The sequence below is a fragment of the Notamacropus eugenii genome, chromosome 3 (genome assembly GCF_028372415.1).
Source record: "Notamacropus eugenii isolate mMacEug1 chromosome 3, mMacEug1.pri_v2, whole genome shotgun sequence".
NCBI lineage: Eukaryota > Metazoa > Chordata > Mammalia > Diprotodontia > Macropodidae > Notamacropus > Notamacropus eugenii.
The window spans coordinates 27,833,030-27,849,393 of NC_092874.1; the positions used below are offsets into that span (position 1 = coordinate 27,833,030).

The window sequence follows — 16,364 nt, forward strand, 5'->3', positions numbered from 1 at the left end:
AATAGAAAAGGGATGAGAGTGATGCAAGAGAATTATGAAAAAAGATTCAACAGCTTAGAGAGCTGCTTAAAAACTAGAACTGGCCAAATGGAAAAGAAAGTACAAAAGCTAATTGAGGAAAAACAACACCTTAAAAGTTAAAATTGGACAAGTGAAAGCTAATTACTCTATGAGACATCATTAACCAATCGAATGAAATCAAAAGAATAAAATCCTGGAAGAAAATATAAAATACCTCATAGGAAAAAGAACTGACCTGGAAAATGAGCCAAGAGAGAAAATATCAGAGTCGTTGGACTACCTAAAAGCTATAATAAGAAGCATCTTTCAAGGAATTATCAAGATAAATTGTCCTGATTTCCTGGAACCAGAGGGCAAAATAGGTATTGAAAGATTTCACTGATAACCTCAGGAAAGAGATTCCAAAATAAAAACTCCAAGACACATTATAGCCAAATTTCAGAACTTTCAGGTCAAAGAAAAAATTGTTTCAGAAAGAAACAATTCAAATACTGGGGAGTCACAATTAGGATTACACAGGAACTGGAAACTGCAATATTAAAGGATGAGAAATCATGGAGCATGATATTATGGAAGGCAAAGGGACTAGGACTACAACCAAGAATCACTTACCCAACAAAATTAAGTATACTACATGAAGGGAAAAATTATCATTCAATGAAATAGAAGGATTTCAAGCTTTCATAAGGAGGAGACCAGAACTATACCAAAAATTAGACCTCTAATATCAAAACTCAATGGAAGAACAAATAGGTAAAATGGGGAAAAACAAGGGATTCAATAGATCTAAATTATTTATGTCTCTATATAGGAAGATGATATCTGTAATTCTTAATAATTTTATCACTAATAGTACAGCTAGAAAGGAATACACATACATATAAGATGAATTTGAGGGAGCTACATTAAAAAAAAATTAAGGAATGAGAAAGAGGAGTATAATGGGTAAAGAAAGAAGGGAGAGACAGAATGGGGTAAAATATCTCACATGAAGAGGTGAGAGACTTATTACAATGGAGAAGAGGGGAGGCTGGGTGGTGAGTATCATTTGAACCTTACTCTCATCAAATTGTCTTGAAGAAGAAATCATATACACAGTCAATTGAATATAGAAATTTATCTTATCTGACAAAGAATCAGGAAGGGAGATCAAATGAAGGAGGTATGCAGACAGGACAGATCATTGGAGATGGTAGATAGAAGCAAAGCACTGGTGAGGAAGGAAAGGGTGAAAGGAGAGAGGATAGATAGGAAAAAAATAATATGGAGGGAAATGCACAAGTAGGAATAATAACTATAATGTGAATGGGATGAACTCTACCATAAAGTAGGAGTGGATTGCAGAGTGGATCAAAAGTCAGAATTGTACAATATGTTATTTACAAGAAACTCACTTGAAGCAGAGAGACACACAGAGTTAAGCCAAAGTGTTGGAACAGAATCTGCTATGCTTAAGTTACAGTCAAAAGAGCAGGGGTAGCAATCCTGATTTCAGATAAAAAGAAAAGAAGCAAAAATAGATCTAGTTAAAAGAGATGAGGAAGGAAACTACTTCCTGCTAAAAGAGGTAGAGAATGAATAGACAATGACAATAATAGGCAATGAAGCAACAGCAATAACAAATACGTACATGCCAAGTAGTATAGCATCCAAATTCTTAAACGAGAAGTTTAGTGAGTTAGGAAGAAATAGACAGAAAAACTGTATTAGTGGGGGACTTCAACTCTTCCCTTCAGAACTCAGTAAGTCCAATCAAAAAATAAACAAGAAAGAAATTAAGGAGGTAAAAAGAATAGTAGAAAAGTGAGATATGACAAACTTTTAGCATGATTTAGACATAAAGGATGACACCATAAGAAAATTAGAAGAGCAAAGAATAATCTGTCAGAACTATGGGGAGGGAAAGGATTCATGACCAGACAAGAGATAGAGAGCATTGCAAAATGTAAAATAGATAATTTTTATTATATTAAATTGCAAAGCTTTTGTACAAAAAAGCCAATGCTAGCCAAGATAAGAAGGAAAGCAGAAAGATGGAAAACAATCTCTACAGCGCAACTCTCTGATCAAGAATCTTTCCATCCTTCCCTTTTCATCCACTTAATGAGGGGCAAAGAATTTGAGATTAGGAAGGGATCTTTCTAGTCATATAGTCTTACCTACCCATGAAGGCCATCCCCAGGAAAACAAATCCAAGAAATGGCTGTCCATTCTCTATTGCAGGAGGAAGGTGGTCACCCACATTGGGGTTCTCATGACTCTTTTCTATTGCAGTGACCTCCACATCTGTCTCCCTGCTAACTGGCTCCTTCCTTCCTGATCCATATTCTCTGCAGCTGCAAAAAAATTTCCCCAAACAATTTGAGGATTGAAAATATCTTAAAATAAGCTAAGTGAAATAATACAACAACAACCTTGCTTATTATTTTAAGTAATATAATCTGTTTTTTTTTTTGAACAAAACAATTTAGCACACAAAGTACTTTAACTGAATTTTCTTTTTTATAATTATAAACTACTAGGAAAAGCCTCAGTGTGCTCTAAAGCTTATTTGAGAACATCTGGCTCCCTTCCCCATCCCTGCCCCTCTTTCCCAAATGGGAGCTCCTTGAGGGCAGGGTCTGGTTTGTTGTCTATGTACTCTAATACCTTGTACAATATTCAGCAAAAATTGGAGGTGACTAAAAACAGATAAATCAAATTGACTTGAGTAATAATCATTCTAATGAAGGCAACAGGATGGGAAAGACAAGTCTTTTTTTTCCCATTCTGTTTATTTTTCCACTTGGTCAAGTATTGACCAAATCTCCTTAGCTTCTCTGGAGCTATGCTGGTATCAGGGGCTCCTGCAAGGGTTACTGTCACCTCCTGGGGATGGGATGGGGCTGAGAGGGGAGTTTACACTTTCAACATCCCTAATCTATTTAAAAGCTTCAGGAAGTATTGGCAGGGGAGCAAGGTTGGTGTAGAAGTGGGGAAGCAAGGCGGCCTGAAAGCTTTGACGATTGATTGATTGATTGAGAGGAGCTTCTGGGGGAGAAGGAAGAATTCAAGATGTGTGTAAGAGACATGGTTGTAGAAGAGAGCTGAAAGAATTGTATAGACACATATAGGTAGATACTTGGATCTATGAGTCCCAGAGTGCCGCAGTGAGTAGGGTGCTGGGCAACCCTGGTGTGCTCTGACAGTGGTGTTATATGAATAGGGGCTAGCATGGTGGTAAAAGAGGAAAGGCACATCTGGTCTAAGACACATTTGCATTTTTCAGAAAGTACAGTTTCAAAGGCCCAACTTCTACCCTGAATTGAAGTTTAAATGTTCTTTATTTAGGATGGTCTCACTCTTCTGAATCATTTTTTTTTTTCTGAGCTCTGAACATTTTTCTTTCTTGTTCAAAGTAGAAACACAAGAGGATTTACCACAACTGGTCCCATCAGTGTTGGGTTTGTCAAAATATTTTGGTGATGCCTTGTTTTCCATAGCTAAGGCCTTGCAAGCAGGCTGTACCCTGACCTTGGTGTGTCAATAATTGTGCTCTGGGTGATATCATTGTCTGTTAAAGCATATTGCTTCCACTAGAACTAGGTCTTCATTGAGGGATTTAGCTCCCCATATTTCTCTGGGCCATCCATCACATGTTCCCAATCCCTTGTTCCTTGTCACTGACAGGTTCTGGACTCCTGTTCCTGTCACAGAACTTTGGTTCTGTTCTTGGCAGGGTGGTCAGGACTGTCAAGACTTGAGACAATGACTGTTCCCATGGCACCCAAGAATGTTTGTATTGTCCCAAGAAGTGCTCACCAGGAGAACTACTCAAAATCTAAGAATGATTGTGTTGTGAGCAAACCTAATTCAGGTATGCAAGTGGCCTCTCCATTAGCAACCTTAAGTCAGCCTTCTTATCACGTGAATAAGTTCTTTTTCTCACTATTAAATTAAACTTCTGTTTGTTCCTGTCTCTAGCCGCTCTTTTTGTTTGACTCTGGCCACCCACAGGTTAGAGTATGGTTCTTGTCCAGTTGACAGCTTCACTGGGTACCCTAGGTCTCATATAAATTTAAGTTACTAGCTGTCAATTACAGGCAATAAGGGCAAAGACTGTTTTTGAAGTCACATCTCTCCAGTGTCTGAACCCAGGCATGTTTCTACTATTCATTGGCTGCCACATAGGCTCTGTGAAAGGGGACATCACAGAACAGATGAGGAAGTCGCAAGAAATATTTTGCCCACCAGAGATCAACTTAATCCCTGGAGTCAAATGAAAAGCCCAAGACATTGAGTTCTGTCTAACTATTAATCAATTTATTAATTTGGACAGACAGCAATCATCAAAATGATTGTCAGTGGTTTCTCTTCATAACTAAAAATACCAGTCCCTGAAATGCCTTAAAGAGCTTCTGAAAGAGAGCTCTCCTGACAAGTGAAAAAGCATCCCTGATTGGTGACCATTAACTGAGGAGGTGGGCTAAAAGCCTTCAGCTCCTTCTGAGAATGTGGCTTGATCATGAGACTTAACAGTCTCAAGGCACATGGGCAGAGGTAACTGTTTCCACTAAGAAATCTCCAGCTAGTTTTCTTCTTCATTAGCTGAGTTGCCCTACTCTCTGAGGGAAGGGATCAAAGACAGGAGATTCTTTCCCAAGGCAAACCCTTGTCCAGACTGCATTCTCTCTATATTCCGAAGAGAAGTTGGGTCTCCCAGTCAGGGGAGATCCTTCCTACCCAACTAAGGAGTTGTACTTGAATGCTAGGATCTAATCTCCTCCCTCAGTCATGGCTTTTCATATATTGACTGAGCTTTACAGGATTCTGGTTTTGGCAGAAATGACAAGAAAAGGGTGGATCGCAAGAAATGGAAGTGACATCAGCAAGAAGTGTAAGAATTTGGATTAAACCCAGGTCAGCTTCATGAATGCCTTCACTTATTATCTTCTGTGAAATAAATGTACCTTAGAATGAGGTGGAAAAAAGAAATACAACCATTTTATCATCCTAACAGTCTTCTTTAAATGTGTTTCAAAATGCAAGGAGGCATCTATATTCCCCAATGTTCAGGGAATCACAATTACAAGCAGGAATTAATCTCAGAGTACATTTGGACCAATTGTATCAGGTCCCAGATGTTATACTGAAGCAATATTTGTAAAAAAAATCTGGTCCAGTGCATAGAGTATAGACCTGGAAACCAGGAAGAACAGAGTTCAATCCTGCCCCAAGCACTTACAATCTGACTTGAGACAAAGTCACCTTATCCCTCTCAGTCATAAGCTCTTCCTCTGTGATATGGGAGTTGGAATAACATCTATCTCACTGAATTGTCATCAGGATCCCGTGAGATAACAATGACAAGCAGTTTGGACACCTTCAAAGCACCATACAGATGCTAGCCAGGATTATGATGCAGGCAACTCAAGGCAAGGAATTTTCCAAGTTTTTCACAAATAGTAATGGGCCCCCTCTCTGAGAGTCTCTAAGAGTATTCCTAGACCCTAAGATGTGAAATTTCCCTAGTAGAACACATCTAAATGTGGTCCAGGAAAGCTAGGTCTTTCTGAAATTTGTACTATTACGTTCTTCCCCAGACTCTCATTGTGTGTAGAAGAGACAAACACTTCCCTTGAAAAGCCAGTACCCAATATATATATGTACATATTAGCCATATATACACCCATTATTTATATCATGGATTCCCAGTTAAGGATATGAATACTCCAAGGGAGTAGAAGAAATGGATCACTGAGCATTGGAAATATTTGACAACTAATTTTATCATCCCTTTTGAAATGGATGGATCAAGAAAGAGCAAAAGCACAGGCAAGAGTCAATTGGGAATTTTGAGAGCGTCATTATTAGCTGGCGGCTGTCTCATGGGAAAACCCAGAGGAGGCGGCAGCGAACAAGGTATGTGTGTGCCTTTTAAGCATTTCGGCACTTCCCACTACAGCCTTGACAGCAAACATATCTCACAGAACAGTTTTGACAGGGGCCCAAGTTGCTGCTAGGCAAGGGGTCACAACAGAGAGTGGGCTGCTAGGCAAAGGGGCACAACAGAGAGGGGGGCTACTAGGTGCTTCTAGGCAAGGGGATACAACAGAAAGTGGCTGGGCCCAACACTGCCTAGAAACTCAACAGATATTTCTCAACCCAGGGGCTCCGGGGTGGGGGGGGAAGGGAAATAACGTCCACTTCATCTTTGAAATTCATTTTATTTCTGATGTGCATAAAGAGGCAGCTACATGGAGGAAAATGGATAAAATGCATGGCCTGGAGTCCAGAAGTCTTATTTTTCTGAACTCAAATCTAGCCTAAGGCACATAGTAGCTATGTGACCCCTGGAAAAGTCATTTAACCCTGTTTGTCCCACTTTTCTCATCTATAAAATGGAGTGGAGAAGAAAATGGCTAATCAGTTCATCATTCTTGCCAAAAATTTCAAACCAAAACAAACAAAAATCAAAACCATATGGGATCACAAAGAGTTGGACAAGAGAGAACTGAAATGAAAAACAACAAGAATATGTATAAGCACAGTAAATGATCAAATTTATTTCATTTTATATCAAATACAATTTAAAGGCTGTTTTACAGAAATTCCAAGGGAATAGAACAGGAAAAAGTTCAAATCAGCTTAAACTCGGGTTGTCTAGTTGGTGAGCAGGGGGCTTCTGCTTCATTATGAAGGGGGTAATGATCACGATTTTGCAGGGTTGGCTGGAAATGGAAGGCTGACCACCAGGGAGCCTGGTGGTGGACTGAGAAATCCCCCTGCAGAAATGCTCAGAGACGGGAATAGCAGCAAGCACAGAGATGAGAATCCACTGGACAGAGAGTCATGGGACCAGACTTTATGCCTGGAAGTGGGGGGCCAGGGCAAAAGATGGGTGTGACAGGAGCTGTGAAGAGAATGGGGTAGAACCTGTAAATGAGGGTTCTCTGGAGCACATTGTAAAAGACAAGAGTGCCAGGGTTATGTTCCAGGTACACCCCAACCCTGAGCACAGGGCCTTTCACTCTATGGTCCAAGGATCCAGGATGGGTTTGTAAGTAGTAATCTTCTTCCTTCTTGACACAGCAAAGCAGGAACGTAGAAGTACAGGAATCCACATTCCTGCCCCTTTTCCTCCTTAAATAGGGGGTGTGGATCCCCAGAATCCACTGAGGTAGTTGAGTCACATCCACCTCCCAGTACTGCCTACCTGAGCTGAAGGCTTGCTCAGCAAAGACATAATGGCAAACAGTGTCCTCAGGGTGTTTGGTCTCCAGCTTCCAGCCTTCTCTAGCCTTCACACTCTTCTTATCCTCAGAAACAGTCAGAAAGGGACTGACTGATGTGGGAACCATTGTGATGTCTACTTTGAAGTGGCTGAGCATCTCAATCATGCCAGGGATGTGGTATTCTCTCAACTCTGGGATGATAGCCTTGGCCCTTTGGGATAGGACTGACCCACTCCTTCCCAGCAACTGCTTGACTTCTTGCAGCAGCTCCACATTGGGTTGGTGACCTGCTTCCTGCAGCTCTTGCATGAGATCCTGGAGGGTTTGCATATGCTGGGACAGTCTATCCTGTCTTGCCCTTTCCTCTTGTCTCATCCTTTCTAGACATTGGGATTCTTCCTCCATCAGGAAGTGGTGCAGCCTGTTGTATTCTCCTGTGATCACCCAGTCCCAGTCAACAGCAGATCTCTCCTCCTGAGTAAGAAGTTTCTGAGCTTCTTCCAAATGCTTCCCCACGTGATTCCAAAGGTGCTGGAGTTTCTTCTTGCAATTGTGAGCAGCCTCTTCTACAGGAGAGAGTTTGTGAGCCCCATGCTCTGGGCTTTGGGAGCATCTTACACAGATTGGTATCTGGTCATCTTCACAAAAGAGCTTGAGAGCTTTCTTGTGTCTGACACACTGGCGCTGTCCTTCAGCACTCTGCAAAAGTAGGGAGCAGAGCTCTCTGCTCAGGTCAGTCAGCTGTGCTAGGCAGTCATTGACTACTGGCAGTTCTCTGACCTGGGGCACTTGCCTGCATTCAGGGCAAGAGAAAGCTGTAGGTCCAACTCTCCAGCTCCAGGAGAGACATGCTCTGCAAAAGCTGTGCCCACAGGTGATGGTGACTGGCTCAGAGAAGTAGCCCCTACAGATGGCACAAATGATTTCATTCTGCAGTTCCTGCAGCTTTTCCATAGCAGCTCCAGTTGTTTCTTTTCTGCATCAGCTGAGATGAAGAGACTGGAGCTTCACTCATGGCAGTGCTTCTGAGGGAAAGGATACTCCCCTTTTATAGGAAGTAGCCCTGCCCCTTTAGGGCCTCCCAGAGGAGGTGTGAACTCCTCTAGCCTGGAATCCTTGCAGTTCTACTTATCTCTTGCTGGTTGCAGCAATTTTGAGAGCCCCCCGAGTTCACACCTCTAGTGGAGTCCTTTGGATGGACAGGTTTTGCCAAGTTGAGAGTGTTCTTTTGTGTAAGGAGGAACCTTATGAAAACATGGAGGTTTATCTCAATGGATTGTCAACTCTGATTTGTACACAAATGCTGGTAGACAGAACAGTTCATATGCAGATTCTTTCCTTCCCCTTCCTCACTCAGTCAGTTCCCAAGTCATTTCAGGAATCCCTTCCATCCTTCCCTTTCCATCCACTTACTGGGCAACAAAGAATTTGAGATTAGGAAGGGACCTCTGTAGCCATTTAGTCCTTCCCACAGATGAATGCCATCCCCAGGATATCATATCCAATAAGTGGCTGTCCATTTTGTGCTGCATTAGGAAAGTGACCACCCACATTAGGGTTCTCATGACCTCTTTGTAATGCAGTGACCTCCACATCTGTCTCCCTGCTAACTTGCTCCTTCCTCACTAATCCATCCTCTCTACTGTTGCCAAATAACCTTCCCCAAACAATTTGAAGATTGGAAATGTCTAAAAAGCTGCTAAGTGGCATAGTAGAAAAGCAGGCTTGTTTCTTACGTTAAGTAATATATTGTGGGGGTTTTTTTGGGAAAAAAAAAACCCCAAACTGTTCAGCATACAAAATACTTTCATTGAATTTTCTTCTTTGTAACAGAAATTACCAGCAACAAACTTCGTGGCCTTTAAAATTAATTTGGCAACATCTGGTTCCTTCGCTCACACTTGCCCCTCTTTCTCAAATGGGAGCTCTTTGATGGCAGGGTCTGGTCTGGTTGTCTATGTAATCTAATATCAGTATGTTATTTGCCAAAATTGGAGGTGGCTAAAAACAATTAGATAAATCGAATTGACTTGAATAATAACAATTCTAATGAGGGGTACAGGATTGGAAAGGCAAGTGTTTTTCCCACATTCTGTTTATTTCAACATTTGGTCAAAATCTCCTTAGCTTCTCAGGAGCTAAACTGGTTTCAGGGGCTCCTGCAAGGGCTACTGTCCCCTTCTGGGGATGGGATAGGGCTGAGAGGGGAACTCACACTTGCAGTATGGCTAATCTATTTAAAAGTTTCAAGAACTATTGGCAAGGGAGACAGGTTGGTATAGGAGTACGGAGGCAAGGAAGTCTGAGAGCTTAGTTGATTAACTGATTGATGGTTGCTTCAGGGAAAGAAGGATTCAAGTGGTGTGTATGGAACATGGTGTTGGAATAGGACCTCTGAGTCATGTATGAGGGGTGCTCCAGTCAACTTCTATAGACACATGGATGACTGACTCCCAGCATGCCTGGGTCAGTAAAGGGCTGGGCATTCCTGGTCTGCTCTGACAGTGCTGTTCCATGCATAGCAGCTACCTATGGGAATGAGGGAAGAAAGGGGCATCTGAGCTAAGCCAGGTTTGCATTTCCCAGAAGGTACATTCCCAAAGGCCCACCTTCTAGCCTGAATTGATGGTTAAATGTTCTTTATTTAGGACAGTCTCACTCTTCTGAATCATGTTTTTTGAACTCTGAAAGTTTTCCTTTCTTATTCAAAGTAGAAACAAAGGATGATTTACCAAAACTGGTCCAGTCAATGTTGGGTTTGTCAAAATATCCTGGAGAAGCCCTGTTCTCCACAGCTAAGGTCTTGCAAGCAGGTTGTACCCTGAACTTGGTGTGTCAATAATTCTTTGTGCTCTAGATGATATCACCTTCTGATAAAGTGTATTGCTTTGACCACGACTGGGTGTTAAACTGAGGGATTTAGCTCTTCTTATTTCCCTTGCCCATTCATCACATGTTCCCAATCCCTGTTCTTTGTCACTGACAGATTCTGGAACCCTCTTTCTGTCACAGAGCTTTGGTTCTGTTCCTGGCAGGGTGGTCAGGACTCTAAAGACTTGAAACAATGACTGTTCCAACTGGACTCAAGAATGTTTGTATTGTCCCAATGAAATGGACGGACCGAGACAAGCACAGCCAAGAGTCAATTGAGAATTTGGGAGCGTCTTTATTAGCTGGAGGCTGTCCTCAGAGGAGGCAGCCCCAAACAAGGAGTGTGTGTGCCTTTTAAGCATCTTAGCACTTCCAGGTACAGTCTTGTGGTTCAAATAGCACACATTTTTCACAGAACAGTTTTGACAGGGGTTCCTAGGTGCTGCTAGGCAAGGGGGCACAACAGAGAGTGGCTGCTAGGCAAAGGGGCACAACAGAAAGTGGCTACTAGGCCCACCTCTGCCTACAAACTCAACAGACATTTCTCAACCCAGGGGCTCTGGGGGGGGGATAACGTCCACTTCACCCCACCCTTTTCATGTAACTAATTTAAATGGGTGACTCATCAGAGTCCAAAGGAGTATAACTGGCTTGACATGTGAATGATGTATCCACGCCTTGCGTCCTGCGACCTTAACTGCTGATGAATTTGACAGGATCACTTGAAAAGGCCCAGTTCACAGTGGTTCAAGCGAGGATCCCCGGAATAGTTTTCTTGTGAGGACCCAATCGCCTAGCGATACAGTCAATGCGGCTGGGTCTCCTAGGCCTTGGGTAACTGTTGCTTGATATAAAGATTTGAGAGCACTCTGGACCTCCCGCAGAGCCTGTAAGGACTTAAGGAGGGCAACATTAGAAAAGTCGGGAAGCCAACACCCAGAATTAACAACTCAAGGAACAACTGGGGGGGGGCTACTCTGAACATGATTTCAAAGGGGGACAGACAGAGAGCCGTGGGATTTGGGGTACACCTAGCCTGAAGCAGGGCAAAAGGAAGGAGACTCACCCAGGTCTCTCCATTTTCAACCTTTAGCTTGGCAATATGCTCCTTCAGGGTCCTATTCATCCTTTCTACCTGGCCTGAACTCTGGGGCCCAAGTACATGTACTCAAACACCCCACCTTGTCCCCCTTTAAGCAGATGGGACCCAACATATTTTGGGATAAGGGTTGAAGGTTTCGGCTTCTGAAACGGCTTCCTGCTGAGACTGGACATAGAGCTGACCCTGCCTCACAGGGTCCCAACATTGGAGGGGTTGGGTCTTTAACCAGTATGAGGAACTTGACAATTCAGAGGGTGATAGGTGATATTACAATTCTTGAGAAAGGGACGTCCCTCCATCAGGTCAGGGAACCTGGTGGAGGGAGACAACTTACAGAAACTGAAGCACAATTTTTATACCCTAACGCAGAGAATCCCACCTCCCCACTACCCCACCTCTCCATTGGCTTGGAGGCGGGCTCACAATTAAGCACGAAAAACTAGGCAAACCCAGGGAAATCTTCACCTATCCCAATACAATTACCTCATGTGATATCTAACTTAATTGCTGTTGTGGCTTTAGAAAAGAGGGGAGGGGGAAAAGCAAGACAACAGTCAGCTACAGCCCACGGCACTTACACAAAGAAAGCTGGTAGCTGGTAAGGGGGAGGGGGGGAACCAACCGACCCTCCGAAAGCCCTGGATACCTGAAACTCAGGTATCCAAGGAGAAAAGCCTTATGGAACACTAAATATAATCCTCACATTCTTTCCCCTATACATTCTTCCCTTCATCTATACTCTTTATTTACAAGGGGACTATCCCATGTTATAAGTACAGATACAGAGATTTAAGATACAAAAACAGACCAATGAATTATCCATTCAGAGGTTCCATCTCATCTGGGAAGGGACATCATCTGATGTAGTTTTCTGATCTAGATGCTCCTTCAGTCCATCTTCAGCACAGCATCTCTGCACATTCTTTATCTTCTTGTAGAAATCCGGATGTCCACTCTCCTACACAGCTGACCTTAATACCATTTTATGGTATTGTATATGGTATATAAAAAAATATATATATGTATATATGGTATAAATCTTAAGCTTTATACCTTTATCACTCTACAAAATCAAAATTGGGACTTTGGACAATTGTCATATTTAAGAAATCCACATTAGAACCCAGTATTTACATCTTACATTCAGATCTTTTAAAGCATTTACGACATAGGCCACGAACCATTTTTCTTTTAACCAACTGAGACAAAATAATGATTAACTATATATGCTAACCTCACAGGTCTTATTAACCCGATGGTCTCCACACTATTACTAGAAATTAGAAAAAAAAAACCCTAATTTATTGTTGTTAAGTCTAAAGTCCTAAACCTGATAGCTTAATTTTAGACTTAACCTCAGATGTTCCCCTACCAACAATCTGTTATTTCATAAATCTGATATTAAACTTACAAAACCTTTGACTATAGGAAATTGCCACTAAGAGTAGGGACATTGCAGGGAAACAATATCTCCCTCATTTCATGTCAATTCCAGGCAGGAGCAGATTGTCAGCTGGCATTCAGCCAGGCTTAAAATCCACCACGTCTCAGTGGGGAAGTTGAGTCAGGAGAATCCTACCTCAGCCCAGGCTGAACAGCCGCTCTCTCAACTTTATCATGAGATCACTTCTTGGACTTCATGCCAGCATCTCACAGGCTCACTGATATCATGGATCAGAGGATCAGACCACCTTTCTTGCTATCCATACCTGGAGTTAGACTCAGAAGAACAGTCAGTTAAGTCCCATAAAATCTTAGAATAGCAAGTTCCAATAATCAGGTTTCAGATATGACTATAATTTCACATTGGCTAAGGAACATCTGTTTGAATTCAGATAGGAGTGAAATTTTCCAATCATGCAGTATCTGTTTTATAGCCAGACTCAGGAACAGTCAGGTGGGAAACACTCCTTTATAAAAGGACACAGTGAGGAAACTGACCAGGAGGATCCCATCCTAGATGGAGTCTAGAATTGTCCCCTCGGTGTTTCCTCTCCAGATACAAATTTCACCTGATAACAGTACAGGATGCAGGATCACAGTCCCTCTGAGTAACTTGTGGCATATACTGATTTAATGCAGACTATACCCAGATTCAAACTTAAACAAAAATATTTATGGTCCCAAATGCTTTTACCTTAAACAGCAAATTTCACTAATTTTCACTAATCCCAACTTAAAGCCAAATACACTTATTTGTATTCCCATGGAGTTGAAATAACCAATGAAGATTAACAGGACTCACATACATAAGAGATTTCATTTCAGATCCTTCTTTCTCAAATTTAAAACTTGTCCTGATATAAAAGCCAATTGTTACAACTTTTGAGCAAGTCACATTCATTGTTTATGAATTATATAAGCCAAACAATTTTTTTAGGACTGATGACTATGGCCACATGAAAGGGGCCTTAGCAGTTTTACAAAATAAAAGGAACTGGCATGGATCCCATGCCTGCCAACCCCAAACATACAGGAGGACTGTTTTGAATGGGCAGAACCAGTCTAAATAAATTATTACTCCATTCATTTCTTTCCACACATAGTAATTAACAATTTTAGGTTTAGCATTAAAACAGCAACTTTTTAGCTGTAACTTAATAGGCAAAGGTGAAAATACCTGGTTTTCTAAATAACATAACTGACTTTACACAACTTCTCCAACATCTTTTAGTTTCAACAAAATTCAGATTACAAATTGCTTTCTCTAACACCATTTCTGTATTATAGAGTAAAACAAAAATCTTGATGGTTCTAACCTTTACTCAAGAAAATTTCGCATCTGTGTCCACTCCTTCAAATGTTTTTGAAAGAAAAAGTTGTGAAACTGCAAGTGGAAGAGAGGGAGACTCTGGAACAAAGTCCAGTGGCACCTCGTCTCCTCCTTTCCACTTGGGAGTTTCAAAGCTTTATCTCTGAGGTGTCTTTTCTTTTTCTTTTTTCATTTTTTTTGTCTTCTTCCCCGTGTGTGGGGAGGCTTTAGAGAGACCTTAGGGTTAGGACGGGGAATCAAATCTACAGATGCTGATATATGGGATCTGATTCAGATGGCCTGCATCTCCATTCTCTGTTCTCCGCACCTGTCCTGCAATGGATTTATCAAAAGTCTCCTGGGGTGGCCAATCCACCCCGAAGGTGGGCCATTGCTGTTGACAGAATAGAGTTAATTTTTCTTTGGAGACTTCATACCCATAACCAGCTGCAGCTTGTTGGAATTGTTTAAAACACTTTATCATGAACTGCAACGGGGTCTCGGGACCTGAATGTCTTTGGCCCATGAGCCCAGGAAAGGAGAGTAAGATACAGAGTCCGATTAAACTGGGGCTCTAACAAAAAAAACACAAAACAAGAGACAGACAAAATGCACGGACAGACACAGTTATACAGTCTGGACTTAAACAAAAACACAAAACAGGAGACAGACAAAATGCAAAATGCAGACTTGGTCAAGCAGTCCAGGCTCTCAGAAACCCCAAAATATAGGAGATCCAGACAGATACAGAGTGCAGAGTCGGTCAAGCGGTCCAGGACTCAGAAATCCAAAATACAGGAGAGTCAGATCAGGACCTCACGCGGCATCCTGTGGAGGCCAGTAAGGGTGTTTCCCGCTGCATCCAGCCTTGCCACTTACTTCACAAGAGTACTCACCTACACAGACAGGGAGCTCAAAATGACCAGATCAGAGGAATTTTGCTACCGGGAGCCTGGTTCGCACGGCTGTGCCTTGAGATTGGGGCCAGGGAATATCAATCCCGGTGGCCACCCCCTGAAGTCAAAACGCAGTCCGGCCGCCCAGGGCAGACTGTTTGCCTGTGCACACAGAGCCAGAGGCTATTTCAGTTGAACGGATCGAGAAAAAGCACAGGCAGGTGCCTGGGCATACAGAGCCAAAGGCTATCTCGGTGGAACCTCCAAGTGAAATGGACTGACCGAGACAAGCACAGGCAAGACTCAGTTGAGAATTTGGGAGCATCTTTATTAGCTGGCGGCTGTCCTCAGAGGAGGCAGCCCCAAACAAGGAGTGTGTGTGCCTTTTAAGCATCTTAGCACTTCCCAATACAGCCTTGTGGTTCCAATAGCACACATTTTTCACAGAACAGTTTTGACAGGGGTTCCTAGGTGCTGCTAGGCAAGGGGGCACAACGGAGAGGGGGGCCCAAGCAGCTGCCAGGCAAAGGGGTACAACAGAGAGTGGTTGCTAGGCAAAGGGGCACAACAGAAAGTGGCTACTAGGCCCAACCCTGCCTAGAAACTCAACAGACATTTCTCAACCCAGGGGCTCTGGGGGAGGGGAGGTGGAATAACGCCCACTTCACCAAGAAGTGCTCACCAGGAGAACTATTTTGAAACCTAGCAGTGATTGGTTGTGAGCAAACCCCATTCATGTATGTAAGTGTCCTCACCCTCAGCAACCTAAAGTCAGTCTTCTTAGGAGGGTGTCCAACATGTGTATAAATCGTTTTCCTCACTCTGAAATTAAATTTCTATTTTTGAACTGACCCTCCTATCTCTAGCCTGCTCTTTTTGGTTGGCTCTGGCCACCCATAGTTGAGAGTCTGGTTCTGGTCCAGTTGATAGTTTCATTGGGCTCCTTAGGTGTCATGTGATATTAATTTACTAGTATATATTTACAGGCAATAAGTTTAAAAGCTATATTTGAAGTCATATCTCTCCAATGTCTGAAGCCAGGCATCTTTTCCATATACCACAGGCTCTTACAAGGTCTTTGTGAAGACTGGCATCACAAGACAAATGAGGAAGTCCCACCAGAGATCAATTTGACCCCTGGATTCAATTGGAAAGTCCAAGACATTGAGTTGTCTAACTATTAATCAATTTATTAATTTGGACAGACAGCAATCATCAAAATGATTGTCAGTGGTTTCTCTTCATAGCTAAAGATACTAGGGCTGTCCATGAAATGCCTTAAGTCTTTCTGAAAGAGAACTTCCCTGACAAGTGAAAAATCATCCCTGATTAGTGGCCATTGACTGAGAAAGTGGGCTAATAGCCTTCAGCTCATCCTGCTGAGACTGTGGCTTGATCATGAGATTTAGCAGCCTCAAGGCAGGTGGGCAGAGGTCGTTATTTCCTCCAGGAGCTCTCCAGATAGTTTTCTCCTTCATTAACTGGGTTACCCTACTCTGTGAGGGAAG

The 16,364-nt window shown here is 42.4% G+C and overlaps 1 protein-coding gene and 1 long non-coding RNA gene across 3 annotated transcripts; both read right to left on the bottom strand.

Annotated features, from left to right (window-relative positions):
• Nucleotides 1–6,584: 6,584 nt before the first annotated feature.
• LOC140531095 (tripartite motif-containing protein 64-like) lies at nt 6,585–8,816 on the bottom strand. 2 transcript variants are annotated; one of them, XM_072650238.1, is made up of 2 exons: nt 7,217–8,816; nt 6,585–6,913 (listed from the first exon to the last, which is right to left on the bottom strand). In XM_072650238.1, exons 1-2 carry the CDS (start codon nt 8,187–8,189, stop codon nt 6,798–6,800), a joined length of 1,089 nt encoding a protein of 362 aa, XP_072506339.1. In that variant the 5' UTR covers nt 8,190–8,816; the 3' UTR covers nt 6,585–6,797. The 2 variants fall into 2 exon arrangements, with proteins under 2 accessions (XP_072506339.1, XP_072506338.1); XM_072650237.1 differs by having other exon boundaries at nt 6,585–8,816.
• Nucleotides 8,817–10,381: 1,565 nt separating this feature from the next.
• LOC140532567 (uncharacterized) lies at nt 10,382–15,322 on the bottom strand. The gene is made up of 2 exons (XR_011976581.1): nt 12,017–15,322; nt 10,382–11,002 (listed from the first exon to the last, which is right to left on the bottom strand). It is a non-coding gene; the product is annotated as an uncharacterized lncRNA (long non-coding RNA).
• Nucleotides 15,323–16,364: the final 1,042 nt, after the last annotated feature.